This window comes from Anticarsia gemmatalis, chromosome 27 (genome assembly GCF_050436995.1).
Source record: "Anticarsia gemmatalis isolate Benzon Research Colony breed Stoneville strain chromosome 27, ilAntGemm2 primary, whole genome shotgun sequence".
NCBI classification, from domain to species: Eukaryota; Metazoa; Arthropoda; class Insecta; order Lepidoptera; family Erebidae; genus Anticarsia; species Anticarsia gemmatalis.
In genome coordinates this window covers 6,118,295-6,132,892 of record NC_134771.1, presented here as the reverse complement: position 1 = coordinate 6,132,892, position 14,598 = coordinate 6,118,295, and the positions used below count along the sequence as shown (strand labels likewise).

General features: G+C 34.9%; 2 protein-coding genes across 8 annotated transcripts in view; both read right to left on the bottom strand.

The window, feature by feature from the left end:
• Nucleotides 1-7,780, bottom strand: part of chb (CLIP-associating protein) — a 56,340-nt gene extending 48,560 nt beyond the window's left edge. For 4 of the 7 annotated variants that reach the window (XM_076131896.1, XM_076131901.1, XM_076131903.1 and 1 more), the window contains exon 1: nucleotides 7,703-7,780. The gene's annotated coding sequence lies outside the window, so the exon portion shown is untranslated. Of the gene's footprint in view, nucleotides 1-7,462 lie in introns of all 7 variants that reach the window. The other 3 variants (XM_076131898.1, XM_076131897.1, XM_076131900.1) reach the window with 3 other exon arrangements.
• Nucleotides 7,781-8,588: 808 nt separating this feature from the next.
• Nucleotides 8,589-13,490, bottom strand: LOC142984413 (uncharacterized). The gene has a single exon (XM_076131971.1). It carries the CDS (start codon nucleotides 13,488-13,490, stop codon nucleotides 8,589-8,591), a length of 4,902 nt encoding a protein of 1,633 aa, XP_075988086.1.
• Nucleotides 13,491-14,598: the final 1,108 nt, after the last annotated feature.

The following is a 14,598-nucleotide window of genomic DNA, read 5'->3' as shown; positions in this document are numbered from 1 at the left end:
TCTACAAACCCTATAGTAAACCTGTGTACGTTTTCCCTCCTCCCCAATCCCCCCACACACGCTGTGAGCATATCGTACGCTTTCCTGAATAAAATATACATGCTGTACTTTAACAGTCGCCATTCAGTCGGTGGCTTGTGATTCATATTGTTACTCATTGAGGACTGCATTATTCACTTCGTTTGTGGCCTAATTCAGATATTACAGGAGGACATATTTATTTATATTATTCTATAGGCCACAGAACATATATTTATGTTTTAACTAATTGTATAGGCGTTGTCGACCAATGACAGAAACCAGTGGATGTTTTTAGGGGAGACCTTTGCCCGACATTCGAACCGCTCGGGTCAATAAAAAAAAAGGCGTTAACTTTTTTAAAAGGAATATCTCATATAAAAATATGAGCGAGATAAAGAAATCTAATCCATACTAATATTATAAAATGCGAAAGTAACTCTATCTGTCTCTTACTCAAACACGCATAAACTACTGAACCAATTTGCTTTAAATATGGTATGGAGATATTTTGATACCCGGGAAAGGACATAGGCTACTTTTTACCCCGGGAAAATGACGCATCCCCATGGGAAAATTCAAGTGGCGGACGAAGCCGCGGGTAAAAACTTATTATAAATACTTAAACGAGAAAACTGTCTGTTTATTCAGTTTCTACGAGATTGTAGAACAATTTTGTATTTGAGACAGATTTTTGTAAAAAATCTTGTATATGAGACAATTTTTTTTTTTTAATTTTAGGGCTGACACAAGGGTCAGGTTCATAAGTTTTGAAACATAACATACCTAATACATAATCAACGACAAACATACCTAAGCTATTTTGAATCTGGGACAATAGTAGTATAGCTCTCGAATGACATCGTGAATAGATACAGTACCTATCTACCCATGTATCTATCTAGCTTTTACATTAAAAATGGGGCAGACTGTGATCTAGATCGTGCTGTAGGTTAATGGCATGCTCGATTACAACAGGAAAAACTCGGATAAAATTGACGTAAGACGCGGTGTAAACAGTGACAGTAATGTCCCGGAATTACTTTTAGTTATTATTGAGGAATTTCGGTATCAAAATTAAATCATTTACTTAGATTTTAGATCAAATATTGACACTTATGGTGATCAAACAAAAAAGATCGTGAATTTGTCGCCAGTTTGGGCTAATAGCAAGAGTTAGCAACAAACTTCTGGTATAACCTTTATACCTACTTGACAAAAAACCGAAATATATTATAATTATTTATACGTATATCATTCCTAAGGTCTGGTCTTGACTAAAGACACAGTAAAATAGAGACTGCTGAAATTGGTTACTAAAATAGAGACTACTTAGTACTAATTTCATGATTATTCTAGGTCTAGGAAAGTTTAAATACACAAATTATCACGACTACAAAATCGGTGAATATCCGGGTTTCTACCGCGTAAAATACTAATGTATGTATTACATACAGCACGTATGAATGGATATCCATCTTAATTTCAACCTCTTGTATATCACTTAACCTTCTACAAGCATTGTAACTTAGAACAATTCCTAACACAACACGTATGTAAGTGACGAGGTTGTACCCGAGGTTAAACCGCAAGAAGGTATGTTGTTATTTCTACTAATGACTGTGTTCTGAGTCATATTAATTAAATAATGTCACAAGGCATTAATATAATATCACATTTTATGAGTTTTGCTAGAATTTCTAATGTTTGTATTCTAGATTTTGCACGCGACTTCGCCCACATTAATCCATCTATCCGTAACTTTTGCATATAATATTCACTAGGTAACAGGATGAGATCGGCGCCTAGAAGCCAGCCTTGTAAGTTAAACTAATATGGAGCTTGGATCAGTCTTAAATTTATAAATCAGAACAATATTTTTTATAGAGCTTTATACCAAAAAAAATTAAGCGCAAGTTCGTAACCTATAGGTACCTACACCTATCTCTGCTTTCTTCCTAGGTAGGTACTTAAATTGAGCTGTTTGGAGCAAAGAAATCACTAAATTGCAACACGAATTTATATAGTAGTATCACCACTTTCAGTTATTTTTTATGCCAGGACCATTTCTCATTTAAGTCACCAACCTATATTTTTCCAAACGTCGTCAAGTATTCCTTAATTTTATTACTAACCTATCTATACTATAGTTGAGTATAGACTGGCCCCGGCCGGTAACACAATTAGAGCGAACGTTATTACTCCGGAGGGATGACGGAGCACGATAATTAGAGGCCGGCCCAGCTAACATTAGGATTATACTATGTATATGTAGTACAGTTTATAAAGTAAAAGTAGTTTCCTTTTTTAGTACTGGAGTACGCGATCTCCCCCACAAAATGCAGGAGAGTTGGCCATATTAATAGGAGGTCACCAGACTACGTAGGAAACAAGGCTTTCCCTCTTAAGATCCAGGTGGCAGCCCAAGCCGGGATTGGAAACTGCTGTGCAAGAATAACTAGAGTGAGTGTGGGGTTAGAGACGATGTTTAGGATAGAGCGAAGTTGAGAAGAAAGATTCGGAAGGCTGATTCCATTACTCGGTATATGTGGAATGCATAGCAAGGAGAATAAGATGGGTAGGTCTTAATATGATACGACGATCAGGTAAAATTTATTAACAAAATTAGGCTTGTCGTCGTCACTCAATGAACGACTGAAGATCGACAGCTTAGTGCGAAAACTTGGATCTTTATATCAAGAGGTTTATAAGAAAATGGATAGATACACAGATGAAGGCAATTAGTGAAGTCCTTTATTAGTGGTGCAACTATATCCGATGAATTTGCCACGGGCCTCGAACGGCATAGTTACGGCACTGTGCTTTACTTAAAAGTATTTTACGAACTAGGTCCCATGACATGCCTATCTAGCTACTAACAGGCCTCTAAAAGCCTAAACTTTAATACTACCTTCATCTAAATTCCCCAAGCAACAAAATTCGTCACACACGTCACGTAAATCCGATGACTTCTCGCAACTAGCGGGTCTCTCCACATAATTACCATATAATCGCATTTCGTTCTAGTTAAACGTTATTTTTTTCACAGGCTTTCTTTGTTGATTGTGGGATCTTGTAGTAGTGGAGTTTGTTTATAATAAGGTGTGTTAAGATAATGATGATGATATTAAATTTTGTTAATAAGGCACTATAGTACTAAGTAGATAGTTAGGTAGCTACTTGTGAAATAAAAAAGTGCAAAAAGTTTCAAAATTTAGGCAACACAATGTCTTAAAGAGTTAAATGTGTATAGGAATCAATATTTTATTGCTATGATAAAGAAGAAAGTTATTTTAACTGTTCTTGAAATAATACAAATCCCTACAAAACATTTGCCTTGCAGTATGCGTATCTCAGTTGTCAAACATTTGAAAGCCACTATGTTGTACATTGTTTTCTCTCTTAGAATATAATGATTAACACGTTATGTCAAAGCAGCAATGTACTAAATAGTGACCATCAATTTGACGTACACTAGCTGTCAACTGAGATACGTGATAAGCCTGCTGATCCAACTTTTGAGAGTTCCATTACTACTACACTAAAGTAAAGATTTAATTTTGATGGCTTTATCAACCTATTATAGAATACACTAGTCTATTAGTACTACAGGCTGTAGTTCAGCAATTACAGTTAAACTTTTCCTTCATAGTAGGTACTAGGAATAAGGATAATTTTACAAAAATTCTTTCATCTTTGACTTACATAAACTCTAGTGAATCTCTTAATGCACATGCAAGCAGTACGTCATACATATATTTATAGATACTGACATACTGATAACAGGGTTGAAGATATAAAGGATCAAGTAGTTTATCAATGGACTAAAGTAAATATTGTTATCATTTGTTGATACTAAACAACTGACACTGTTTTATTTTTCAAGTTCAGTTCAATGAGTGTTTGTTTTTATTTTGCACTCATAATTAACTGCAAGTTTGCATGGCAGAGTTTTTCAATGAATGCAAAGTCAAGTCGTATTTCAGTCCACCAGGGAAGAGCTGGCCAGGAGTTTGTTGGCAGCTCTTCTCATTGGCCCTACCTTACAAACTGGCGGTAAATTCACTCTCTGTATCATTGACTATTATAAGTGTCAGCATTTGACCCATATGAATAAATGTTTTGATTTTAACTTTTCTATTATAACAGTTCTTGAAGGGATATAATTGATACAAACTTGCACATGGCCACTTGGTCGGTTTAAGGTCAAAATCTCTAAAAGGTCAAGTTAATATAATTACCTAGGTAAGTCTTTATTAATTTATTGGATAGGTAGAAGAAGCTCAATATAAATAAGGTGTCACATACACTTGTGAAAAAATAAACAAAATGTCAAATTCTCAGGATATAATTAAACTGTTTTGTGTATTTACACTGCAGGGGTAATCATGTGTGGTTTCATTACAAACTAGGATCTGCCTGAGATTTCCCAGGGTATCCTATGAGTTAATCCAGGCTATATATTATCTGTGTGCCTGTCATCCAAATTCATGCAGTAGTTCTTGTGTAAAAGAGTAATAAATATACATACTCACTTAAAAACTTTTACATGTATTATACTAGTAGGATGATCTTTTCTACATAGGCAAGTAGGTACCTATTATAGTCTGTCTTTCTAGTCGTACTAATTCTGTCTACAGTTTAGTGTATATTAATGTTTTTACACTCTCGCAACTAGTACACATAATATTATAATGCATCTGGGTCTTATATGCGATTGAAATGTTCAATTGTGTATAAGACCCATTGCATTATAATATTAAGTTTAGAGTATAGTTAAGAATGACTAATAAGACAGTAATTTTTATCTAGCCCTAGGTATCTTTACAGCTGTAATCTTCTGTTAACTTTTATGACTTGCCTGTGCTAATAAACAGTCATTACAATTTACAATGATACAGGTATAGCAGTGAGATCACTCCTATTTCATTTTATAGGTCTACTAGTCGCACTGAATCAGTGTCTATGACTGCTGATCACAAGATCATGGGTTTGATTCCTGGGCTGTGCAGAGTGCCAATAGATTATTTACTACAAAGAAGTATACTGAAGTTTGGAAACATTTGTGTTATATGGCAAAAGCCTCACCTTCTATTACATGGTATTGACATTGTAAATAATGAAACATGGTTGCATAAAGAAGTGTATCCTCTACCTTGGAATAATCTTAAGCCAAGGTTGATATGTTCACACACAGAGCAAGTTGAAGAAAATCATCTCATAAATAGATTTTTAAATACTCATATTATAGATTAAAGCTTGTCATGTTTACTAAAGTTCCAAATTACTTTTTCTGTATCATAACAATTCTAGGGCACTGCATAGGACTTACAAAACAAGATAATTATTTTATAAAACAATTTGCAACCTCCCTACATAAGGGCCTCCATTACTAGATAACCTTATAATCCTAAGATTAGCTATGTATTTACAAGAAAAGCACATTACATATTATCTGTATATTATAGTATTTATGTACATATCTGATAGTGATGATAAGGAAGTTGTATTCTGTTGTTATAACATTGACTTTAATGTTAAGACATCAAAATTTTTGTTCCTTGGTCTTGTTTGTGTGTTGTTTCGACAGCCTATATGACACAGTGATTAAGATGGTTGCCACTCCACTACCAGTGCATCGGAAGGTTGTGGGTTCATTATCCACACAGAACAAAATATTTTGTACAGATGAGTTTATTGAAGTTTGTAAGGATAGGAACAAGTGGCATTCTTAGGTCCTTGTTTACCAATGTGGGAAAAAAGGCTGTAATTTTATGCATGTATTAATTAACCTTCCGGTTTCTATTATATGTTTATAGAATTAAGCTACAAATATAATCTGAATCACACAAAATCCTTGAATCTCTCTAGGTCAAATGATAAACTATGTTAATTAAGTTTTGCAAGAGAATTATCTTCAAGGTCAAATCACTTGTAGGCTGGGACTGTGACTATTTAGACTGTGTTACTGACCTTTGTTATAAGAACATCTGCTGAAAATGGCCTAAAGATGACCTTAATAGGCATGGAGGGAGAGCTATGTTTGAATTACGATGAAATCCTTCCTTATAATGAGTAAAATAATAAATAGGTACAAAAGATTTTTTGAGTTCATTTCATTGCGAAATGTGCATTAACACATAATGAGTTCCTAGCTGATATTCAAGTTAATTGTAGTGAAATTTTAATGACACCGGCTAACAGTGTAGGACTTTGTTTATAGTGTCCATGTATGCATAAAACATAAGCACACTATATTCTTTTACTATCATTATACTGATAGGATGGAAGTGGAGGAAGAGTGTAAGGAAGGCTGACCCCACAACCATATGGGACGAATAGCCAGGAAGAGAGAGAGAGAGAGAGATACTGATAGGATGGATAGCTAAGATGTATGGGAAAAAATCAGGCAAAATATCGCATAGGACACCTTATATCTGGAGAAATCTATCAGGGCAGAAGTTAGAAGTTTCAATAAGGGGAGCCGGTGAGCCATTAATAAGGTGTAAAGTGTGCTTGTATGCCTAGCAAAAGAATAATAACTTGATTGTAACAATTTGATATCATAAGGTTGTCTCAGTTTAATAAAACATTGGTATCTAGCAAACGTAGTTTCCGTAGAACCTCAATAGTGTAAAGCCTTAGGTCAAATTTACCCATTGATTAAACTATTATTATTTTGGACTAAATCTAACCATTTGCACTACTTGGGTATATGAATCTAATCCCAACACAAGCCTCTAAGGTTAAATATGATTACTAGTTTAGTTACAATCACAATGTTTCCAAACATTACAACAATATGTTGATGTAAATATATTATTTAGAGGTTAATACAGGACGAATAAGGCCGTATCTCACAAAACCAAGCCCATTAATTATAGAAAAAAGTAGGCCAAAGACTCATTTCCAACTTTTTTCTACCAAGACCTTGAAAATAAAGAGTCCTGGCCGTGATTAATGAACACCATTGATTACGAATTACAATGACATAATTGTAACCATCAATGATTCATGAATAAAACAATTTGTTTTATATTTTCTATGCTAATAAATATTTTTCCTTGGCATACGTCAGTATATCATGATGTCATCGTACGGCACACCAATTGAAGCTCGTTGGATAAAATTCAGCTAAACGCCTAACATAAATTGATCCTTGGGACATCGTAATAATAATTTTGCAATACGATCGGGAACGTCACGTTTTGTTAGTAAATATCGATTTTTCGGCCCGTTTGTTTGTAAATTAGGCTGGGTGATACCGTAATATTGAATAATAAGATTGTTATACGGAGATTCTTGCAAGGTTTACCCATCAAAACTGCAAGAAGTCTTGACAAAGCAACTGTCAAGCAAAACCTAAAGAAACCGTTGAACGGCCGTTGTAGCCACACAAACGCATTATTACTCTAAAATATATCAATAAATAGATGTTTGTTACCTGTAGTAAATCGATCACTAGTAAAACAAAGCAGGGAACAACTACTTCGACGCAAAAATATCATTATAAGGTGTCATTACCATGTATAGCGACGACCTTTTAGACACAAAACTTCCTTGAGCACAAATCAACAGATCACACACACAATTCGCCAAACACAAGTCATTTATCACCAGAAACGATTATAAAAGATCACAATAACTAACTTTCAAACGTATTTTCACCAGATAAAACCCTCACCATTTCAAAATCACTTGAAAAATTCAGCGATATCGCGCATGTCCGACGAAAATTTACATCACGTGACCTGTCATGGCGTCTTACTAACTTTTTTTTGTTGTTTTGCAGTATTGCTGTGGAATGTTGTCATACTTCCTATTAATAAAAAAGAAGGTTGTATTTATAAATAGATTGTTAATTAATTATTAATAGAAAAACGGAAAGTGTTAACATTTTGAATACAATTTTATTAAGTTTTATCAGATTAAATAAAAATTATAAAACCGTTTTACTTTTGTCGACATACAAAATGTCACAGACAATAAATGACAAGATTTTTTTGCGCGCGCTTTTTAACGGATACTTATTTATAGTAGGTAATATCTGCAGTTCTTGTTCATAGTTGAATTTATATTTATCGTTTATTTTTATCAATAAGATAAGAATATAATAATTAATTTAAGTTTGTACTTTTCACAAGAAAGATTCTAAGAAAGGCATGAAAAATAATCGAAATGGTAGCTGTGGACATTTATTTATATTCCATGGGCCATAATAGCTACTATATTTTTTTTATATAATATATAATTACTGGTTTCAATATGAAATAATTTTACAGGAAACAAGAGTCTTAGTGAAGACAGATTAATGAATAATAGCTTTTGCACCACTTCCTGTAAAATTAGTTACCGGTGTATACCTACCACTCGCACTCGGCTTTTTTCCCGGTTGATTATAATAAAGAAAACACCAAGTATTGTTACACTGTTTATTGAATTGCACTGTTTTTGTGGTTACAATTTATTCCGACGAAGAGATTTCGACATTGCACCATATTCAAATAATAATTAGGACAAAAATGGGCACGACTGATTCAACGAGCAATTATACAAAAAGCTGTAGATTATCAGTCCATGAACCAAAAACCAGGGAACATCATTCTAGCCCACATAGGACAGAATTCATCTTGACAATCATCCATACGACCCAAGCAATAAGGTCTCATTTTCCTCTTCCTATTGCACATGCAAATAAAACCTTCTTCTTCTGGGTTTATTGCCGCAACAGAAGGCGGCGCTGTCATTGGTCGAGGGATATTAGATTCTGGTAAAGGACTGTATAATGGTTTAGGTTCAAAAACAGGTCTTTGGAATAAGGAGTCTGGGGTAATATCTTGTATAGTCGAAGGTTCGGCTGTCGTTTCAGCTCTGACTTGGCGAGGACTTACGGCGCGAGAATACTGGTCTTTTAGACTTCGTCCGTCTGATGTGTTGCTATATGGTGCTTGTGTCACATCTTGTCTTTGACCTTGAGGAGCTAAAGACGAGCTCAAAAAAGCACCTCCTTTGAAATCGTCATAATTCTGTGTCTGTTCGATTCTTGGTGAAGGGACATTAGTTTTATTTTGAACGTATTCATTTGGCACAGAATTTCTGCCGTAATTTTGACTTGTATTCTGAACTCTTCCAGTCTGGTTTCCAGGTTCCATTGGTTCTGTTTCGAATATATTGTAAGAAGAATTGACTCTTATAGGAGGAGCTACGACTGACACTTGCCTGGACTCTCTCCAATTGGCAGGTTTATTTGACCCTTGAATTGTATGAGGAGATGCGGACTCTCGCCTCATTCTCTGCATATTGCTGGTATCTTGGCTTGGTAATGGAGTAGCCGGTTCTAAAGAAATCCACTTTGGAGTGTAGCATCGTGACTGCTCAGTCAAAGGAACCTGCAAGTATTGATTATCTTGTTGAAGAGTCAGTGAAGGCGTAAATATTAATGTTCTTTCACCAATTAGTACACTTGCTTCTCTCAATCTCTGATAAGACGGGTCTTTAGGCAACGGAGGAGTCCGTCTCTCTGCTTCATTATTCTTTAAACTTTCAACAAACTTATTCAAAGCTTCTGGTTTTACTTCCTTGTTTATCTTCTTCAAGCATCTAGCTATTTCTACACTCATTTTATTATCGTTCGACGGAGAGTGGCCATGTTTCTCCAAATCGTTTAGTCTTTTTGTCAAAGTCTTTTTCATTTGTGAAGTCCTTTCTGTGTTATCATTTAAAGAATTATCTTCAAATAGTTCTTCTACCTCGTTTTTCATTCTTATATCTTCAACTTCTTCTCTCAAAATCACATCGTTGGGTGCTTGTATTTTGGACAATTCACACAGTAATTGATTGCGTCTGATCAAAGGATCAATATCATCTCCTTTGTCCTTTATTTCTGTGATATATTTGAAAACAGCATCATGGATATTCTTTCTGTACGTCCGTTTCATGTCATCATCGTACCTACTATATTTGAATTGAATAAAATCATCAACAATTTCATCTTTTAGTTTGTTAAATTCTTCCATTTTTTCTGCAGTGTCATCATGATCATCTAGAGTATTTGCTACAGTGTTATTCAACTCAGTTCTGTACTCCTGTCTTCGCCTTTCTTCTTTTATCAAAGGTTTAACACATTGTATCATTTCTAACAGCTGCAGTTTCCGCGCAGTTTGACTGTTCTCAAAGTTACAATATTCAGCCAAATCTGCCATTATTTTATCTATTTCTTCGTCCAATAACTGAAAGTATATAACATTATCACCAAATACATCTGCATTCATATTCAGTTCGCATATTTTCATTACAATTTTAGCTGAAGTATTATCCTTTACCAGTTTCTTTTGGTTTTGGTCTCCATTTATAGGCAACTGATTGCACCAATCCTCAACTGCTTCCATGATCAGATCAGCTGGTTTCTTTCGGTTAATAGGTATTATTTGATTATAAGGTTTTAGTGGGCTAATCCAATTTTGTCCTTCAGAGCTCGGACCTGCTGTCTGACTTGTATTAAACTTTTTGCCGCTACGTTTTGGAGTACTTTTGTCTTTCGTATTTGGGGACTCAATCGCGACATATTTCCTATCTTCTGCACTGGTTTTCAAAGCATTTTGTAGTTTATCCACATATTTATCAACATTATTACTATCCCTTTTCGAAGGTAAAAGTGGAAGTCGCCAAAGCCATTTCAAGATCTCCTTTCGTACTTTTTCATCATTCTGTGGATCATATTTTTCAATTTCGTGTATTCTTTTAGCCAAAGTTGATAGAATTTGATCCCATTCTAGATATTCGCCGACGCCATCAGCTTCCTTAAGCGGTAGTTCCTCAAACCATTCATCAATTTCACACCTTGTCTTAACTTCTTCGACTTCATCAACAACATCTTCTTCATCAGGCATAGGCACCTTATACAACTCACTGTAAAGTTCATGATACATTTCATCTTTAGTCATAGGCAAAGCATTTTTATTCTGTGCACTCTCAAAATACTTATCTACTTCAAGTTTGATACGTTTCTCATATTTTGCTTTAACTACATCGTCACTATGATCGAAATTATCTAAAATGAATTTGTTTGCTAAATGATTTTTGTATATTTCAAAGCCTGGTACTATTATTTGTCTACCTTGCACTGGATCTGGGAGCGCCGCTTCGATTGTTGTCTCGAGTTTGTGTTTGTAATTATCACCGATTGATTTCTCTTGGATCGCTTTTTTCATTGTTAGAATAGTATCTAATAAATCATTCTTAATTTCTGCTCTATTGTTCTGCAACTCAGGGGTCTGTGGTAGATTTTCCAGCAGTGTTTCTATTTCATCGTCCAACAAATTCTTGTAAAGTAAATCATCATTGTAAACTCTGGGATCTGCATTGAGTTCACCTATTTTCTGATACAGTTTTCTTGCTACATTGTTTTTTGTGTTTCTCACTTCATCGTTATTGCCTTCAATAGGCAGGTTGTTGCACCAAACTTCTATATATTCTACAATATGTGTTCCAGCATCTCTGATATCTGCAGGGTCTACTCTGAGTTCGTCAGATTCATCACTGATGGTTTCGAGATGACTCTCAACAGGACGGTTCATTATTTCAATTCTGTTTAAAAGTTGTTGGATAAGAATCGGAACTACAATTTCTTTACGAGGATCTAAAGGTAATTTCCCTATCCAAGTAGTGATATATTCTACAAGATTTTTCTCAGCTGTATTGTCATTAGGATCATTGTTCTTTAAAGCTTCTCTTTCAGCGATCTTTTCAGCTAAATCAGTTATCATTCGCACCCTATTTTCTTCAGCTTCGGGCGTATTTTCTATAGGTAAAAGTGGTAAATTCTTCAACCAATCAGATATTTCCTTGACGTAAACAATTTCTGTGCTATATCGTTTGACAGGCTCATCACCTGGGACTGGTACTGATGCAAACTTCTCATATACTTGAGCTTTACATAACGAAGACGGGTCAGCTCCTTCGTGTAGCATTTTTTTGACTTCCTTCAAAAGCCGAGCGGACCATACTTCTAGTTTGACAGCATCTTCTGCTATTTCCCTGCCAGTCACTCTAATATATTCTTCTATAAACTCACTTAGATTCTGTTCTTGAATTTCGCCTAACGTCGATTCGTTTTGCGTCTTACTAGATCTTTGAGCGACAATCTTAGCTAATAATTGATCCACCATTAGTGGTATATTGTCTTTATGTTCAGTAACTACAGGTATCCGATACGTGCGTACCGACTGTGTTATGACAGAAGAAATATACATGTCATAGTCCATCGCATCGGGTTGTTCTCTTCTCTGCTCTTCTACCTCTTGTATATTCTTAGCTAGATCTATTACAAAGTCTACTCGAGCTCTATTCCCTGTTCGATTGTATAAAGGATTAATAGGTATGTTTTTCAACCAATCAGAAATGATCTTTATGTATTCTAATTCATGAGATAATTTCGCAGGATTGAATTCATCATGCGTTTCTGTTTTAGCTAGATTATCGTATACCTCTTTCCTTGTAGGTGGAGTTAGTTTTCTTAATTCAGTTATAAGTAATTGTCCAAACGCTTTCCTAGCCATGGTGTCATCAATATCATAATTATGTTCCATATATTTTAATATAAACTCTCGCATTGTCACTTCGGGGTCTTCGTAAACACTACTCAATTCTGTTTCAGCTATTTCAGTAATATCTTCTCGGTATTCAGCTTTCTGTCGGTTTCGTTTCTCATGTCTCGCTTCTAACGTCGCGTCTTGTGGTACATTAATTATTTTTTCTTTCAGGTCCTGAGTTAGTATTCCTATATGTTCTTTTTCATCTGGTTTAACTACTCGATGCATCCATTCATTGATCTCTCTATCAATTTCATCTTCAGGACTCTTATTTCTCAAATGATCTTGTAGTTTCAAAGCTAAATCTTTGACTCTATCGTCACGGTTTTTCCTATTGTTATTTTCATATATTTCTGTTGGCTGTTCGTTCATCCATACGGATATTTGGTCTTCTAGAACATCGATACCTTTTGGGACGTATTCCTCTTCCCATCCGAGGTCCCCTTCGAAATGTTTCAGATTCTCCATCGCTTGTCGTGTGCCATGTTGCGGCGCAGTCAGCTTAGGGGCAGGGATATCTTTGAACTTGTCTAAAAAAATATCTACCAAAGGTTGAGCATCATTTAAATCTTCAAATATATCAAATCTTACAAGCCATCTGAATACGTAGTAATTGATATGCTTTTCCTTCTCCGTATTACTTTCTGGCGATAGCTGTTCACGTTTGACTTCATCCATTATATCTCCAGCTAAATCATTGATAATCGTTTGTTTAAAATCATCATCATCAAATTGTCTTGGAAGGGTTTCCATCCAAACTCTTATTAGATTCGCTACTTTATCCATATACGCTTTTTCTTCAGGATTCAGTCTAGGTATATCTTTTTTGCTAGGTTGTTTAGGAGTAGATGTCACTGGATCATCAGACCTGTAAACTGACATCGTGCCTGATAATCGAGGGCTTACACATCTAAATGCTTTATGTTCAGTCAAAGCCATTTTTACATACAATTGTATCGCCTTAGCAACTGACTTAGCTTTCTTTTCCGTATAAAATTTGGTTTTATACAAAACATTGTATATACCATCAATAATATCTCTTTCATCTGTCTGTGGATTCTCTAAAGAATTGATTATTAAGTTTGATATTTCTTCCTTTACAGCGTTTTTGTTCTTTATCTTAGCGCTTCCTATAACTTCACTAACCGTTTTACCGACCGTCAGTATCAGACGGCTACTATAGATAGGTATACCCATAACTTGGCTTGCGCATTGTTGAAACACTGAATGGTCTTTAGGTCTTATGTTTGATGTCACAGACTCCGATTTCAATTGTATACTCAATAACTTATTAGCCAAATCTTCGGAATATCTGCTCAAATGTACAGTCCTATTTTGTATGTTAACTAAATCAATAGGCAGTTCGTTTAACACTTCGATAATTTTCCCTTTCACCATAATTTTGTAGCTAGATGTATGTACAGATAGTTTTAGCAAAGGTAATATATTATTAATTATTCTTTCAACAACATCGCTTCTTTTAGTAGGTTTATTAAATTTGATTTTATTCAACCAATGGTTTACTTCGTTAGAAAAACAATCAGGTTGAGAGCTAGTGTCATTAATTTCAATTTTTGTATCTACATTTCTATCTTTATTGAGAAATTCTTCATTTATATCTTTGATGTTTTTTAGCAGTCTATTTCTGAGACTGTTTTTGAATAGGATATGGTCTTGTTTACAGCTAGGCAGCCACATAGGCAGAGAGTCGAGACAATCATCTATGGCTTTCGTAACATCATCGTCATAAGAACTCTTTCCTTCATTTGAAATCCTATCAACTTTCTCAACCAATTCAGTTACAATATTTTCTCTCACATGCTTAACAGTGAACTCTGCTGAATAAAATATCGGTATATTTTGCAGCCAGTTAATTATTTCATTTTGTAAATGCTCTTTGTAGAAGTTTCTCTTTGGTATAACTTGTCTGGTAGTAGACTTTCTTAGAAGTATGCCTTCAGTGTTTTTCAGTATATTTTCAGCTGAATCG

Excerpts from the sequence above, each read along its gene's own strand:
- LOC142984413 (XM_076131971.1), bottom strand. The coding sequence starts at position 13,490 with ATGTCAGTTTACAGGTCTGATGATCCAGTGACATCTACTCCTAAACAA.